This window comes from Anguilla rostrata, chromosome 2, assembly GCF_018555375.3.
Source record: "Anguilla rostrata isolate EN2019 chromosome 2, ASM1855537v3, whole genome shotgun sequence".
Classification (NCBI taxonomy): Eukaryota; Metazoa; Chordata; class Actinopteri; order Anguilliformes; family Anguillidae; genus Anguilla; species Anguilla rostrata.
Window position 1 is genome coordinate 38,005,754 of NC_057934.1, and position 18,705 is coordinate 38,024,458.

General features: G+C 39.6%; 1 protein-coding gene across 2 annotated transcripts in view; it reads left to right on the plus strand.

Annotated features, from left to right (window-relative positions):
* Positions 1-1,124: 1,124 nt before the first annotated feature.
* The window catches only part of LOC135247960 (tumor necrosis factor receptor superfamily member 16-like), a 44,984-nt gene continuing 27,403 nt past the window's right edge, over positions 1,125-18,705 (plus strand). The window contains exons 1-2 of one of the 2 annotated variants that reach the window (XM_064321988.1): positions 1,125-1,600; positions 6,515-6,659. In XM_064321988.1, coding sequence (XP_064178058.1) covers positions 1,565-1,600; positions 6,515-6,659 — 181 coding nt within the window. In that variant the 5' untranslated portion in view covers positions 1,125-1,564. The remainder of the gene's footprint in view (positions 1,601-6,514; positions 6,660-18,705) is intronic. The other variant, XM_064321987.1, reaches the window with a different exon arrangement.

An 18,705-nucleotide genomic window follows, 5' to 3' on the forward strand; every position in this document is an offset into this window, starting at 1 on the left:
AGCATGGCCCGTAGGAGAGGAGCGTAGGATATACATTTATAAATAGAATCACTAATGCAGTACCTATCCAGTTTCTCCATACAGAGAGGAAGGGGTCTGGTGAAGTAGTACAGCAAACAAGATAAGCTTTTTTCATTTGTCTATGACAAAATCAACTGCATGGTTAGCTTAATGCATTTTTGCATTTGTTTCTATTTCAAACTTGTGGAAGATACATCTTCTAAGGCCGAGACCTGAGGTTATGCATTTGAAGAAGATTTGCTTTTTCAATATGCATAGTCTTCAAAATTTGAAGGCATACTTACAGTATGACAGTACAGTATGACATGCACTTTTGTAAGTCGCTTTGGATAAAAGCATCTGCTAAATAAATATAATGTAATGTAATATAAAAGCAGGTATTGGTGTTGATTTTCCCTTTCCTACACGAACAGCCAAATAGCATGGGAAAGCTTAAATGAAGATGTGTGTGACAGAACATTGTGAATTTTGGTGTAAATGAGGCAGAAATTCACCTTACTGCAGGAAAATTATCAGCCCGATTTACTAAGTTCCATGAGGGAATCAACTGAGAAATCTACTCGAACAGACTGACAGTGCAAGCACAGTAAGGAAAGTGTCGTACAGGTCAATAACACACTTAAACCGCCCTCTTGTGGTAGATAATATATGACAACTGTGGATGGGAGCAGACATCCGAGGACCACCCAGATGAGAACTTTACTGTAGTAAAGTTCAGTACAAATTTCAGTAACACCTATGGAATCTATTTGTTACAGGTGCGAAAACTTCGTTATGCACATTGAGTTTAGCAATTTTTCCATTTGCTAAAAACCCCCTGGAAAAAGTACAATTGATACACCATTTCTGTATCAATGACCTTCAAAACAACAAACCTGTAATTCCTTAGTTGTACAGGTTCCACATCTTAGCCATTATTAGAGATATTTAAAGACATTTAAAAAGGAAACTGATAAACGATGTTCGTTAGTGAGGTTGGTGTGTGTGTGTGTATGAGAGAGAGAGAGAGAGAGAGAGAGAGAGAGAGAGAGAGAGAGAGAGAGAGAGAGAGAGAGAGAGAGAGAGAGAGAGAGACCAGTCGGTTTGTGGTGACGGGGACGCGATATAAAGGGGAGTGACTCGTTCACGCGTGAGAGCAGTCTGGCTGTTAAATGAGACGGATTCGAACAAGCCTAAACTCAGTCGTGCCACGCGTATCTTTACTGTGCACTGTGCACTCTGAGCAATACATCAACGCACAAACACACGAAAAGAAACAACCTGCCGTTGCAGAGAAGTCCCAAAGTCTGCCACCGAAGTGCGTGGACTACGTTCTTGATGCTGAAGATTCTGTGACACATCAGGACAACTCAGGGAGGGAAGAAAAATCGCACGAGGATAAAAAGAAAACTAACTGATATATATTTTGAACCCTGGATTTAATAAATGCGCACATCAACTATTTTCACTAATATATGAATTATATTCCGCTTTCGAATTTTTATTTTTCTTCAACTGATTTTTTTAAAACATAAAAAGAACCAAAGTGTCAGGGACGCAGGATATGGGTACCTTGGCGTTAATTGTACTACTCGGAGCGGTGAGTATAAAATATTATTTCGCCGTTTTCTTTTGCGTGTAAATATTTTTTTGGCAGCTCAATGAATGATAACTTTGTTTTACAATAGACTCTATAGTGTCGATTATCTTTTGAGTTACCCTTGTTGGACCCTGTTAGCCATAATGTGTTTGTTGGCCACGGACACATGGAGAGAAAACAATCTCATCGCGTTCGATGTTATTCAAGGAATTCACACGTTTACAGTTTCTTTCTACGAGAGCTTGCAAAGTAATCTTTAGCAGGTTTTACAAGCTAGTGCTTATACTGAGAACATGTGGGACAATGCCAGTTACTGCCACGTGAATAATAATAATAATAATAATAATAATAATAATCATTGTAGTGGTGTTGATTTCTGATTTTGCAAAACGTTTAAAGATCCAAACGAAAACCAACAGGAAACTAAAGTCCCCCCTCTTGTAGTAAAATGATAAGAGCCGGATTACCGTGTGGCTATCACTCTGAATCAGGTACATTCAGTGGTGCGATTTTGAAGTTTTGACAGATCGCCACTGACTGGTTGAGTCATAAGTTCTCAGCTCGGATGGGAGTGAGACATATTCGGAGGTTCCTTGATATAACAAACAAGTAGTAAATAGAAAACTTTTGAATAAGACCCCAGCACGTTCTGCGCCTCAACACATCCTTTGGCAGGATCTGTGCCACGACTATAACGTTACATTATTTCTCTCTCTCTGTCTGTCTGTTTTCTCCATCTCGATTGTCATCAGCCAAGGTGTGTTCGTAGGGTTTAGATTTTGTGACGTAGGCACTGTTTACAGTTGGGAGGTTAAATTAGACAAGCGTGTTATTGCTCGGAATTCTATGGTTTCAGAGGAGCTGTAAACACCCACTTCAAGCTCAGACGTAAATGACATGTATGGCTTTAACAGAAGGGGTGAGGTGAGCTCTGTACTTGCAAGACATGAATGGGTTGCGCTTGAGCTGAATGCAGCCTCGGGCTTAATTTGTTCTCGTTGAAGCTAATAAGTTTAGTATTTAGAACGCCGTCCTAGATAAACTCGAAAATGGGTTTTTTGTTGCGCGTTGGCATGAATTAGACCTTTGATATGCCAAGAATATCAATTTGAAGCTGAATTAACCGCAGGCGTTAAATCACATTCAGCATAATTCTGGATCACACTTAAATTGTTTTGAAGGAGTTTAGGCTAGCCAGGAACGTTGTATTATTATGCACAGAGACGCCGAATTGGACGGGGTTATATCATTTTCAGACTCACCTATGTAGTAGAAAGTTTTGTTGCGCAAAACTTAATGCATTGTTTTCTGAATAAAATAGGATGAGATAAAGGAGCACAGGAAAAAAGAAAAAAAAAGGATGTCTTGTCATCCTAGCTGTAATGAGTCCATTATAACTAATCGTTGAGCAGCGCATTTTGCTGCTGTAATGGCACTGCATTTCCCCAGTGTTGTACAATCAGTCAACAGCCATGTTGCTCCCAGTCAGTTTCCCCAAACAGATGGTTTACATCTTCAGACAGCTGTTCCTAACTTCCAGCTGGGATAAATGTCCAGTGCCAACTACCAGCGCTGTCTGTCACTTGGATGCATCTAAAATGTCCAAACGTGATGATGTTGACTAGAGATTGGAATAGTCAATTAGTCACATATAGAACAATTCGATTTTTGATAATGCTCTAATGCCGATTGTTAAGTTCTAGAGTCAAAAGCCCCGAACCTGAGGCTAAGAAACACATGCATGCATACCTGAAAACAAAGGAGGACCAACATTTACATCTTAAATCCATTTTTATTCACAACTTCTTTTCATTTGGGTTATCCAAGCAATTCATTGTACATAGCCGATTGTCCCAAGTTTATTTTGTGAAGCGCTATTTTTCTTAGCATCACAGAATTATGCACCATACCTTTATAGACTATTTGAGCCGCTAGATAAATGTACTCTGTTCTCCATGCACAAATTCAAGTCATATTGACTTCCTAAAGATACATTTATTGGATGCACATCCTGTGGTATCAGATTCTATTGTGATATGCAGCTAATGTAGTGACTTTACTTAAAATTATATTATTTAAAATTATTCAATTGATTTTATTAAATTGAACTCCATCATGTCATTTATTCTGTATTCTCTGCTGTGGCAGAAAGAGAGAATGCTACATTGCAAAACACAATGAAGAGAATGCTTTTGGATAATTTGACAATAGATTATTTTGGTATGCAGTTAATCATGCAAAATATAGTCATTTGAGACCAATGATCAGTTTAACCTCTATTTCAAGCTGTCGACAAGCACACAAGCACACTCCTGCAAATGCACGCGCATACGCACAGGGAGTGAAAGGGGCATTTAGCAGGATGGACCCCTCCTGTGACACACCGCTAGACACAGTAAAAAGGATAATGTTTTAAGGGGTAGATATCTCAAAGACCTAAACAGTGTTGACAGGTCAAGGGCAGGGAGTCAAATGTATCTGAGTGAAGCTAACTCCTAGACTAACTCATGATGTCTGGGTTTCATCTGCTTGGTGATAATTTGAGATGGCATCTTTTTGGGGCAGGGGCTTGGGGCTAGAGGTAAAGCCACATGCTCTCTGAACAGTCTTGTGATCTGGTTTGATTCTTCACTCTGCTGCAGGGTGTTCTGCTAAAAAATAGGCTTAAAGGGTAAAAATAGACTTGGCTTCACTTTCATACTAATTTATCTGTATGAAATCTCAAGCGCTGTGGGTTACTTACATCCGCAAGTGAGGCATACCTGAAACATACATCGATAGAAACCTTGGCGGGAAAAACAAGTTGGACCCCCTCCCAAAGATGCTCTGCAAATAGGATGCATCTCATGAGATTTGTATATACATTAGAATATGCGTACGTGTGTGTGTCTATGCTTGTGTGTACTTACATTATTGGTTGTGCTGCTGAATGTGTGAGAGAAACAAACAGATGCGACTGAATTTAGATTGTGATGTTTATGACTCAAGCGACAAGAAAGTCTTTCTAGAGTTCTACTTGAATTTTTAAAAGAAATTACATTGCAGGCCCTAATTTTTGTTGCAGTGTTATTTGCTTTCAGTATAATTACAGAATATAACTGTACATGTGCATGTTTGCATTTAAGCAAGAGAGTAACAGAGGTGGAGAAATAGTTAATGCATTGCTGTAGCCTCTTCCTTTTTTCTTTATTTATATGTTTAATATTATTTATTAAATGTTTTCCTGTTGGCTCAGATTTTAGCAGTAGTAGCAATAGTGCATGTCAGGGATGGTATCAATTCCAATTCAATTCAGGAAATGAATTGCAATTCTGTTCATAAATGGAAAAATACTCAGAGGATTTTTTTTTAATTTAATAAATTTAAATTCATTTCCTGAATGACTTGTCTCTAAAATATTCATGGCATGCCAATAAAACACTTAAAGAACTGAAAGAAGGCAGAAGTACAGTACATAGGACTTTGAGGATATTGTGATCTCCCTTCTTATATATTTACATGTATCTTAGGGTTTATTGTTCTCTTCCTTGTCTGTTGAGTGCCATATGATTATTTAGGAAGTAAGTGCTATGCTAATGACTACTTCCTTTTGTGATTGCTCAACTGTGGTATGTCTAGTTCTTGGAAAAAATATACCTTTTTGATAGATGCATTTTAATCAGTCAAAACAGCTGCTCGTGCCACTATTAATACGATTAATAATATTCCCAAACCTTGATTCACAAAGGTTGTTAAATTTTTACCAAAGAAAGTGAGCTCTGTACTGGTAGCCTCATATATCCCATTGTGGTGAAGACATGAAGCGGCCTAAAATTTCCTAATCCTCAGTTCAACAACATTGAGTGTTCCCCTGGTCCTTGTTGACACATTCCTTGGATGTGTAAACACAGAGGAGCTCCACCGACCCAGGAAATGCATGTTCAAGGGGAGGTTATGTGCACCAGGGGCGACGTGAGGGGAATGCTGGGTATGATAATTAGGGGTCGGGCAATGGAGTAGAGGTGCTGCCAATTCCACCTGCTTGCTGACTCAAAAGACCCTGGGGGGGCAATACTTCAGTGGCATCCTCTGCAGAGCCACATTCCGGGGAGTGGAGTCAAGCGAAGCGTAGCTTGTTTCCATCAATCACAAGCCTTCACTCCTCGCAGTGCTTTACACTGTACTGCGCTGCCTGCTCGCAGTGTATTGGGCAACTTTCACGTGCGTATGTTGACAGGGTGCTGTGACACGTCATCAGAAACCACACAAAAGCTTGGGTGATATGAAAAGCATAGGTAGAGAAAGTCAGTTTTCCAGTGGTATCTCATCAGATGGTAAAGCACATCAAACATAAATAGTTATCCAGTAATAGTTGTGAAGACACCAATTATGGCAAAAATCGATTAAAAATACATGATAACATGAAACTGTTTCAGACCCAGTGTTCGAGCCGTGGTGACGGGAATGTCTCCTTGTAAGTCATAGTGTAGCGTCTAGCTCTGTTCAAAGAAGAGTAGATTGATTGCTCTGAGTGTGCGGAGGATAAACAATCAGTATGCTCTCCTAAGAGCATATACTCTACTGAGTGCCAGAGGAGGGTCCCTGTTAGCACACTTATGGCCGCTACGCCGTATCTGAAGTACTGTAGTACGCCCATGAGAGCCGGAAATGACTAGAAGAGAGAGATGCGGCTGCATTTTCTCCCTCATCCTTCATGTCCTGTCGCACACGTCTGTGTCCAATGCGTCTTTGGCAGTCACTCAGTTGCTCATGTTTGCTTCCTTATTATGTCCGTAATGGCATCTGTGCTACCACGGTTGAGCATATTCTCGCATATTGCTCTGTGTGCGCACGTGCCTCCGTGTGTCTGCCAGTGTGAACGTTTCCCTCCGATGTGTTGTGACCGGGTTTTCATGCCTCTTTCTCTGTTTGCAGCTGGTGGGGGCTCTGGGGGCCAAGGAGCCCTGCGGCTCAGGGGAGTACACAACCAGCGGGGAGTGCTGTCGGCAGTGCCAGCCTGGGGAGGGCGTGGTGGAGAAGTGCGGAGCCACCCAAACAGTCTGTGCGCAATGCCGGGACAGTGAGTACAAGCCACTTATGCTACTTCCACTATATGAATGTAAAAAATACACTGTGAACAGCCATTAGAAAGCCAGTGCTCTGCTCACCAAAGTGTCCATCTGCATTCATTGCAAAAGCCTGGGAATAGTAAATAAAGCTTTTTTTTTTTTTTTAAAAGGTACTTAACTCTCATGGCTTGATCATTACCTTATGGCCACATGTATAATATGGTACCTAATACTACTGTAACTGAGTTAGATTCAACATGTTTACCAATTTTTGGTTAGCGGATGTCAAAAAATAATATGTGACAAAGCATAAAACTCTAAGCATAAGACTCTAATTAATGCATAAGTTTATGATTGGAACCAGATCAGGTCAGCCAAGTCACTTGTTGTTTTGACTTCAGTCTTTGTCATCCGTATAAGGCTTTGTTTTTTTATTGGATGCATAAAAGTACAACCTCCACCATTTTTCATGTTATGTCTCTCATACAACTGTCACTTATAAAACATTGATGGAATGAATGATCTTTGTAGCCTTTTGGTCAAACAGGTACACGCTCCTATATTCTTTGTGTTATTTATTACAACACCCTAACACTGTAGGCGTTGTGAATTCGATCAAGAGTTTGAACCACTGCCTGTGCTTTTCTCTGTTGGTGTCTCTGACTTTCACTCTCTCACTCACATGGACATGCACACCCATTTATGTGTACACATGGACACACCTGTACACACAGACCGACATGCACATGCAGACTCATATGCATATATAAATACATATACACACACACACACACACATACCATGATACACACGTCACCTCATATCATAACAAGTAAACTAGACAGTCACAGATAATTGCTAGCCGTATTCGCAGAATGTCTATGATGTCTTGAAAGCAGTATTCAATTTTTAATCCACGAAAGAGTATCTGTGCTTAGGATGGAATCAAAGACTATGATGGACAGGATGGATGGACTGGCCAACTCATTGAAAAAGTGTTCTGAAAGAATTCAATGTGCCAGTAGAATGCTTCTTGTGGTGGATAATATGTGTCGGCTCATCCTGTGACTGCTGAGAATATGGCGACCAGAAAGCTGGCCAAGGAGGAGAAATGATATCAAAATATGAAGGACTATAATGAGAAAAGATTAAATCTATATTTTGTATTGATTGGACATAAGTGCGCTCAGATAGTGCTTGAAGGATACTGTAAAGAAAAGCCAGAAGCTATGTATTTGTATTTGTAAGTACAATGAATACAGGCAAAACAGATACATTGGACAGTAATTCAGAACAGAAGTACAAAATTAAGTATACTGTATAAACACAACAAATGCGTGAATTGAGACTATAGTGAATCTAAGGATAAGCTATGCTGAAGAGATGGGTCTTGAGTAGAAATTTAAAAAATGTCTACACTCTCTGCTTCCTTGATGTTCATTGGAAGAGCATTCCACAGAGAGGGAGCAGCCACAGAGAAAGCTCTGTCACCAAAATTATGGAGGTGGGTCTTTTGGATGCTGAGTACAGTGCCAGTATTAGAGGAACGGAGTGTGCGAGGGGGAGTGTACACAGTTAGCATATGAGTGAGATAGGGAAGGGTCAGGTCATTGAGAGCTTTATAGGTGATCAAAAGAATTTTGTTATTGATACATGCCTTGATGGGAAGCCAGTGTAGTTTTTTTTTTTTAATTGCGTGTGATGTGTTGCCAGGATCTAGTGTATGTTAACATTCTCACAGGAGAATTTTGGACGCGTTGAAGTTTTGTCAGTAGGATATTAGGGAGGCCGTGGAGAATTATAGAAGTCAAGGTGGGAGGTAACAAAAGCATGAATTAAGCATTCAGCAGTGGAAGTGGATAATGAAGGACGATGGCAAGCAATATTTACAGATTATTGACATGAGGTTGAAAAGACAGTCGAGGACCGAGAATGACACCTAGGTTACAAACTGCCTTTGAGGCTTGAACAGAGAAACTGCCAATATTTACAGTTATGTGGTTGAGTTTGGAGAGCTGGGAATTATTTGCACTGAGTAGAATTTCTGGTTTGTTGCTATTTAACTGAAGGAAGTTGGTGGTCATTCAGTGCTTTAAGTCTCTGAGGCAAGTGTGTCATGATTGAAGAAGATGGAAAGGAGAAGTGCTGACAGAAATTTGTGTATCGTCTGCGAACCAATGGAAACCAAGACCAGGCCTTCGAATGATCTCACCAAGAGGTAGCATATAGATCAGAAAAAGCAGTGGTCCTAGCACTGAGCCCTGGAGTATGTTCTGGGTAGCAGGGGCCTGGGGTGATTTGAAGGCACCTGTCTATCAGCTAAGTAAGACTTGAACCAGTCCAGGACAGTGTCTAGAAATGGAGAGTTAATGCTGCATACAGTCCAGCAACAGTGAGTGACTGATCTTATCAAACGCTGTACTTAGCTCTAAAAGAACAAATATGCTGAAAGTACCTGTGACAGGAGCTATGAGCAAATCATTAATGATCTTTACCAGGGCAGTTTCTGTGCTCTGCTTCAAGCATATATATAGTACAAGGCTAATCGAATGTGGACGCCCTTCTAACTACTTAAGCCACACTCATTGCTGACAGGTGCATAGAATGAAGCATACAGTCATCTCCATAGACAAACATTAGCTGTTGAATGGGTTGTACTGAAGAGCTCAGTGACTATCGACGTGGTACTATCATAGGATGATACCTTTACAACAAGTCAATTTGTCAAATTTCTGCCCTGTGTTGCCTCAGTCAACTATAAGTGCTGTTATTGTGAAGTGGAAACCTCAAGGAGCAACAACAGCTCAGCCGTGAAGCGGAACGGGACCGCCAAGTGCTGAAGCATGTAGGGTGTAAAAACCATCTGTCTTTGCTTGCAACACTCACTGCTGAGTCCCAGACTGCCTCTGGAAGCAACGTTAGCATAAGAACTGTTCATCAGGATCTTCATAAAATAGGTTTCCATGGCCGAGCAGACGCACACAGGCCTAAGATCACCATGCGCAATGCCAAGCCTCGACTGGAGTGGTGTACAGCACACTGCCGTTGGACTGTTGATCAGTGGAAATGTGATCTCTGGAGTGATTAATCACACATCACTATCTGGCAGTCTCACAGATGAATATGGGTTTCAAGAATGCCAGGAGAACACTACCTGCCAGAATCCATTGTGCCAACAAAGTTTTGTGGCGGAGGAATAATGGTCCGGGGTTGTTTTTCATGGTTTGGGCTAGACTTCTTAGTTCCAGTGCAGGGAAATCTTAATGCTGCAGCATGCAGTGATATTCTAGAGAATTGTGTGCTTCCAACTGTGTGGCACAAAGGCCCTTTCCTTTGCACAAAACGAGGTCCATAAAGAAATGGTTTGCCGAGTTTAGTGTGGAAGAACTTGACTGGCCTGCACAGAGCCTTGACCTCAACCCCATCGAAAACCTTTGGGATGAATTTTGACTGTGAGCCAGGTCTTATCATATATATATATACATATATATACTATATATAAGTATAGATCAAATATTGCCTTGATTCTAATTATATTGCACAGAAGGTAATATGACAAAATGTAATAGACAAGAAATTGAAACAAAAAACATGTTTTTAAAATTATACCCACATCACCCATGTGAAAAAGTAATTGTCCCCTTAACCAAATTAAGCAAATATAATTGATAATTAGATTCAGCTGAATGAACATAGCCAGGTTTTATTGCAGCCAGCCTTGTTAAATCCAAATCTTACTCATACTGAATCCTACCATCAGAGTGGTCACCACACAGTTTCTACAAGTACACTATGCCATGATCAAACAAAATTCTGGAAGAGATGAGAAAGTTGTTGAAATATATCAGTCTGGAAAGGGTTACAAAGGGTTTCTAAGGCTGAGGGACTCCATCAAAACCATATTGAGAGGCATTATCTCCAAATAGAGAACATTTGGAACCATGTCAAATCTTCCAAGGAGAGGCCGGCAACAACTCATCCAGGAAGTTAGAAAACATCTCAGAAGAACGTCCTAAGACCTGCTGGGCTCTCTAGCCTCAGCTAAAGTCAGTGTTCATGACTCACGGTAAGAAAGAGACTGGGCAAAAATGGGACACATTTCAGGGTAGCAAGGGGGAAACCACTGCTAACCAAGAGAAACATTTGCAAAAATGGACCTGGATGATCCCCAAGCCTTTTGGGAAAGTGTTCTATGGACACAGATGAGTCAAAAGTGGAACATTTTGTACATCATGGGTCCCATTATGTCTGGCATAAAGTAAATGCAGCATTTCACAGTAAGAACATCATATCAACAGTCAAACATGGTGGATAGCAATGCAGGACTGGGTGTTTTATCTTCCATTGGTACAACTCCTTTTTTTCTCAGCTCATCTAACTATATGTACTGTTGTGTGAATGTGCAAGGTCACTCTTATTGTTAATTGGATATCTTTGATTAGTTCTCGATGTAAACAATGTAGTTTGAAAACAAAGACTTGGACTGAATCCTTGGTTTTAGAATGGATAATCTGAGGGTATTAACACTGTGTGTGGTATGATTTCTCTCATAGCAGAGGTTTCTATTATTGCTACCAATTAATCATGATTATTCCCCGATATCTTTCTAAAAAAAGAAGTTCCCTACTGGAGCTTTAAATTATACATGACTTTTTAGCAGACCAATAATCCTATTAAAAAGGAAACACTATGCTAAGGGCATGTAGTAATTCCATGAAATTGTAAAATTACACAATAAGCAAATAATTATATGAATTAAGTCATTATTTTGAGTTCAGTCGTAGCCTCTGGTAAGGGAGTGTGCTTGGTACGTCGTCCCACAGGTACAAGACTAGGGAGTGAAGCAATGTTTTTCTAGAAGAATCTCTCCTGCAAATCAGTAATTTGTATTTATTTGGAAATATGTGATTTAATAGGTCAGATTTCTACATGGTGGAAATCTGAGGTAGAGCTCAGTTGGAGTTACAAAGGCAATTGGCTGACTTTGATCTTGTGCATATATGAACGAAGACACATGCACATGCATGCACATGCTTTATGTAACCCTTGCAGATATAGCACAGGCCACTTCATGATAGCATTTACTCTGGGGTTGTGTAGCAATTGAGCTGTCATGCAGGACAATTAAATGCAAGAATTCCCAAATCTTTATGCATTACCTTTAGAATGAGTTTGGTTGAGAGTCAAGAGATGGCTAGACTGCGGGCTGTTTCTTACTTCAGAAGCCTGTGCACTCAAGTGATTCACACATATTAAAGGGTGCCGATAGAAATCTCTCCTGCATCATTCCTGTCGCTGTGCCATCCAAAAGACTCGGGCCATTTCACACTCATTAAAAACTGTGCACTGACTGGAACATCCATAGAGTAAGAGAACAGGAAACTAAAATGTCATTGTAGTCAATATCACTACAGAAACCTGAGAGCCACAAGGAAGGGCACAAAATATGTCCAGAACCACTTGGGCTCTATAGCGGCTCCACCCACTACACAATTTAGAAAAAAGTGTCCTGCGGTTGATGGAGTAGGTGTGTCCATTTCATTTGCATGAAGTACTCTATATGCAAATTAATTTGAATAGCGTAGCTGTGCCTGACTCATGAAACTCAAAACTAGGCATTGCAGATCAAGTATGAATCAAGATTTTTTTTTTGTCTCAAATGTTTTCAGAAACATATTTTAGTGTACTGTTTAGCTGGAATATGAGAAAGTTTATGAACAGGCTGTCATGCTTCTTTGGTTTGAAAAACTTTGGGCCAAAACCAATCTAGCCAATCAGGTGCCAGCAGTGTTCCATTGTATAACAGCAGGATAGCTGGATTGACATCTAGATGACGTAGTAGTACCTCAAAAGAGGTACTCTAATATCATAATTGGGGCGGGGCCAGAATGGAATTCAGAAATAATTTTTCAAACGTTAGAGGGCAGCACCAAGACATTTTCTACCATTTTTTTCTACAAAATGATATTATTTTAGAAATGTTGAAATAATGGCATGGATTAAAATATTTAATTATAAAGGGCATGCAGACATGTTTACAGCTAAATAAAAAAAGTGGTCTAGGGTGTAATTACCCTTTAAATCCAATGGATATAATGCTCAGAGACGCCCTTTTCCTTCTCTAAACCGGTGAATAGTGAGTGCATCGTTGTCTGTCTGAGCCAGTGGGGCTATTTTTGATTTGAAACAAGCCCATTACCAGAGTGGCCTCACTGGATGTTGAATGGGAAACCTGAGAATGTCCAAAAGCAGTTCTGGACACAGCCAAAGACTTTGCTTAGTGTACTGTATAATGGAATTGGCTGCTGCCTATTGGATGTCTGCCAAGACAATGTCTCTAAAACCCTCACAGCCAATTGCATCTCTCAATCCCTTTTAGAATATATGTGAGACTAGACTTTGCATAACTGCTACCATTATTTTCAGGACAACTGCACCTGATTATTATATAATTATTCAATACATATATTAATATAAATCCAATAATAATATTAAATATTAAATTATTAAAAATATTACTTTTACAAAAGAAAGATAAGTGTTTGTACTGCAAGTGGCTTAGGTTAGTGCATTTTACAGTTAAAATGTTTTTTGAGGATAGTGTCAATGAAATTGTATATATTAATATATATTCAGTTTATGCGCATATGTATTCCCTTATGAAAATGTATTATACTGCGGACTATGTGGACATTTTGGAATATATATTAATAAATAATATAAATAATAAATATACTTCATAGCCTCATATTTAAGGTAATGTGTTTATATTACCTCTGGAAAGCTATCATTAAATTGCATTTGTGTTGTATTAACTGAGCTAGGTAACTGTGCTCAGTTATCTTAGGTACTTATCCTAGGTACACAAATATATATTTATTAAATATAATATTGTATTTATCTATGGCATTTGTCTTCTCAGTGCATAACAGGAAAAAGGCCTGAAAATGTCAATGGTTTGAAAACCCATCCCTTCAGCATTGTGGCTTTTAAGTCTTCTGATGAATAGGTACTACGGAGAAATGATCCTATGCCATCAGGGGAGTTTGCCTGATAGGTTTGTCTTGTCCAACTTGATATTATCAACTAATTGAAAAAAATTGGTTTTGTCCAATTAAATCATGCTCAGATTATAGCCTACATTTTCCATTGAGAAACAACACGCACAGTAACTCATTGACATTGCTGACATTACTTGCATTAGTAGCCTCTTCCAATTTTCTGTGGGTAGCCCATTAATCATAAAATGTAAGAAATGTAATGATGCCATGACATACTGCCTTCAAAAACTGGTTGCCGTAAGTAGTACAATCAAATTCCTTTCTCTTTTAAAGGGATGCTTCATTATACATATTCATTCACAATTCATTCATTTTATACATTTAAGAAATATTTTTGATCTGACAATGACGGCTCTCTGGCATATAGTTTTGTATACCTGATTACTCCATCAAAAATGCCCCACAAGGCCCCAAAATGAATGACTTTCTGTCATTCATCAGAATCCACATAGGTTCAGCTTTTCTGACTTCCATGCTCTGCTATAGCAAAAATGCTACCCATCATCTTGAGCCTGCACAGAACCACAATCGTGTGGGGTCTGAATACTTCTCCATCGAACTACAGTTTGCACAGTTTGATATTTGATCAAATAAACAACACATTAGGGCACATATGTGAGCCCTAGTATTAAATGTTGGAGAACAAAATAGCTCTTGTCATACACCTCATTTTGCACAATGCCTGCATTTGTTGTTACAGGTATTTTGTTAAGAAAAGTATATACCTTATGTTGAAGGAATATTTGCTCTTACCAGCATAGTTAAATAGGGGGTCTTTCTGTATCAGTCTGTGGGCTGGGTGCTTTAAGATCAAGTTGATTCATTGTACAATATCCTGTTGAATTTTGTTTAATGTAGTTTGATGTTTTAATGTGTTTTGATGATTCCGGAGCTGTGCTACATGAGAAAGGGGAATTTTGTTGTGTAGATTTGTATTGTTTCATGGTGAGAACCAAAAGTACTCACAGCAGCATTGTCTCCATAATAATACTCTCATTCTGCATGGTAGAGGAGATTACCGTGTGGAATGGCTGTGTATTAGAAGGTAGCATGGGACAGGCAGTTCTGGTATAATGATTTACCGGCACAAATTGTGAGGATTGAAAGTTAATTCATCCGCCTCAGTCCCTGGTTGACCGGGGAAATCCTGCTTATTCTAGACGGCAATGGCCCGTATCAAGTGTCCATGGCACTTAGAAAAGCTTCTGAGAGTGTTGTGAAATGAACATGTTCCCATCTTCGCATGCACTCTCGTAACTGCCTGACCTCCTCTGTTTTCGGGAATGTTGTCTTAACCTCACTGTGGATTCCCTGAGCTAGGGGGAAAATATAGGCACAGGATATGAATACGAGAGACAGTAGAGTGAAATTACCCGCGTATTAAAAGATAAGAGGAGAAAGATAGGAGATAACTAGATATAGACCTTTTTAGTCAATACAGGACTGTTATGGAAAATAATTACAAATAAAGGGATGTCAGCCTTCGACTATAGAGGATCCTGTTTTGAAAGACTGAAGGGCCTTATTTGTGTGAGAGTTGTGGAGGTGGGGAGCGCAGTGTGGCTGCGCTCCTTGGGTTGTGTCCATTCCCATGTCTGGCTGGATGTGATGCTTGGCCACACTCCCCCTCCTCAGTAGATCCAAAGATTTTTCATCAGGCCAGAGCAGCTTCAACATTAACTAACTTCTAGACCAATGCTAGGGCAGGAACCACTGCTGAGGCTGGCTTAACTAGTGAGCCAAAAGATAATTATTTGAGTGAATTGATTTCTCATTTTGACTCAAGATCAAACGATTTCAATACTGTCTTGCTGTACTTGTCTAGACTGCAAAGACAAAGCAAATTATTCTCTGCAAAACAATGCCAAGTCGAAAATAAGAACCAGACCACTCCTGACAGTTTCTAGTTAGAAAGTCATATCATATGTCAGCAGAATAAACTTTTCTGAATTCTAATCCAGGAAATGATTTTATTTGCTCAATGGGGAATTCTGAATGAGAGCCTTGACTTTATATGTGGTCTATTGTTGTTATCTCTCTTACGCATACTTACTCTGACTAACATCTTACACATCACTTTCCAAACCCTTACAAACCACAACCCATACGTGATAAAAGATCAAGCTGATCCAGAGCATTTATCCTCACTATCTTTTTTAATAAAATATTTTCCACTTATTTTTCCACTTTATTCAGAAAGGGGGACTGCAGAGAGGGTTAATAAAGATTGGTCCACAGTATAAAGTGTCATGGTCAGGAATTGAACCCCGTGCTGCAGAAAAGGATTTGTATATAGGTTATAGGAGTCAGCTGCCCGAAGGACTATGCCACATTTGCCCTGCACCAGCTTGTAGAACACTCATCTTTGCATTTCCTGTCAGACAGATAAATTAGAACAAATCCAGCAGGTAGCAACTGCAGAAGAATTTTTTTTTTTTTAATGAAAGAGGATTCAGTATTCTCATTTTACAAACAGAAAATGTTATGATTTTCATTATGTAATTTGTAAATTAGAGAATCGGGGGTAAATTGAATTGCCACAAACCGATAACTACATCCAGAAATCTTCAAAAATGGAATGGGGAACTGACTCTTTTTTGCATTGTGAAACTTGGCTGCAGCTCTCTGCTCTTGATAATTGCACAATCACAAATAAAAAAAGTTTCCCATCCACTCCTTTCTATATCAAGTATAGTGTGGACCAGCTCCCTCAGAACCATAAAGCCTCTGATCATACGGATAGAACTGGAAGAGAGAGATCAAGAGTTCAGACATGCATAGACTAATCCTCTGTATATGGGATGATTGCAGAATGGATGGCAATCACATGACCTTGCATTAAATAGAGCCGCTAAGGAAACATTATCAAGGGCATGTGTAATTATCACCAGAACACTCTTTTGGTTAATAATAATTGTAATAATTTCCTTAGCAGATGCTCTAAATTTGTGAGTCTCACAGGAGCACTCAAGCATTTCATAAAATCCATATGTTCAAAAAGAAAATAGAGGAAAGGTCGTGGGGTTATATTGCCCCTAAAAAACAAACAGGCTCTGAAAGTTCATATAAAAAACTTAGCTGAAAATACAAAATAAAATTAGGAATGATTCATGTCTAACTTCCTTGTGGACTGATTGAAATTGAACCATTGGCAGGATGTCGAGACAAACCAGTCAGAAGACCACATGCAACTTGTCTGAGCTGACTGGACCACAGAACCATGCTGTTAAATATTCCATCCATGTTTCAAGCAATTGTAATTGCACTTTTTAGGCAAAGGGCCTGGCGCAAGCAGTGCTTCCACATGACACACCAGCCCTCAGTGGGTCAGATTTCTAATAGAAGCACATTCTTAACTGATATTAGGACTGCTGCATCACAGCACTGGAGCCAGGGCCAGCTGCACTAAAACCACACTGCCTCAGTTTCTGGGTGAATCAACCATTCTGCAGCCAGGAGCTGTGAGACTGAAACATGGCAGAAGAACACTATTTTTTTTTTTTTAAAACAACCTGTGGAGATTACTTCCATCCAGAAAGAGGGGCTTCAGTGACTTGTGAAGTGATGGAGAATTAATTAAGGGTGTTCTGAATATTAATGGAATGGAAAAATAGGCCAGCTGTGTCAACAAAGCAGAAATCTATCTCACGGTGAGAGTACAGCAATGTTCAGAAACATATCCCATAAATACCAACCATACCAAAACTCATGAGGGTAGTTGTGCCCTCATACTATAGGCTTCCCATATACTCACCATCAAGCTAGTCCTATCAAAGAGCTACAAAAACATTACATCGGAGGAGACCTTATCTTTTCTTGAAAGCACTCTGCTATAATGTACTGATCATAAAAAAGAGCAACCACAGCCATGGATGAACTTCATTAATGTATTGACGTGCATTATTGATGGATGGCATTATGGTAATGGGCCTGAGAGAAATGCTGGAGGTTGCTTGTCAGGGGAGGCATGGTGAAAAGGCTGAGTAGACACATTTCCATTGCAGAAAATGCACTTGCTGACACCACCCCACCCCCATCCCTAAACTAGTCACAGTCATCATGATGGTCCTATTAGGCAGATCAAGTGGCATGTACCATGGGAGAGAGAGACATTTATCTTACAGGTCCACAATGTCCCAGTATATACCTTCTCCCTGGCTCTCCATATGGGTCAGGAATATCTCAGTGCATGTGGCCATGTTGAGACATGTCTATGTAACGCTTCAATGGAAACTTTAATGGGTGAGCTAAGGCAGCATACAGTCATACACACAGAGGAAATGTTAAAAAATTAGGAAAATTAGATTTGGTCCATGCATTGTAATGGATAGGAAAATAGTGAAATCTATACTGTCCTTCAACCTTAAGGTCATAGGCTCCTGGGGCTTGTTTCAAGAAAATTGTGACATGCAAGCTGAAATCTGTGAGATTCAATAGATTTCTCCTGCTCTTTTTTTGGAACATTTCACGCAGAACTTGCAATTGCAAGCCACAAACGCACATCGCAAAGTACGTTCTTATACGCAATCAGTTCATCGGCTATCGTTCTCGCCCCCCTGCATCAAACGTCTGCGCACAACATTGTAGCGCTCATCTGCTCTATGTGATGCACAGGTGTCAGCAGCCAAGGTATCAAGAGGTATCTGAAGGGCTGAAAAGTTCGGCTTACAGCAACATTAAATTGGAATTTTACATCGTAATATAAAAATGTGTTTTTAACAATTTATGTGAGGAGGCACATAACACTTTATAGTAACTTTAGGCACTTTGCTATTTGTAATATTCAAATTAAACCTATTGTCACCTTGAAGCTGTACATCACTAATGTCACCTGTCACAGAAATCACAGTTGCTCTAAATGTAGCTGTCATGTGTGCTGCCAAGTTATTTAGCCAGAGCAGCTAATACCCTAAAACTGGCTTCTCATACTACTTGTATGTCTATCAAGTGGTACTGTTTTCTATGCACTAAAGTGTATTCATTCTCAGTTGGTGCC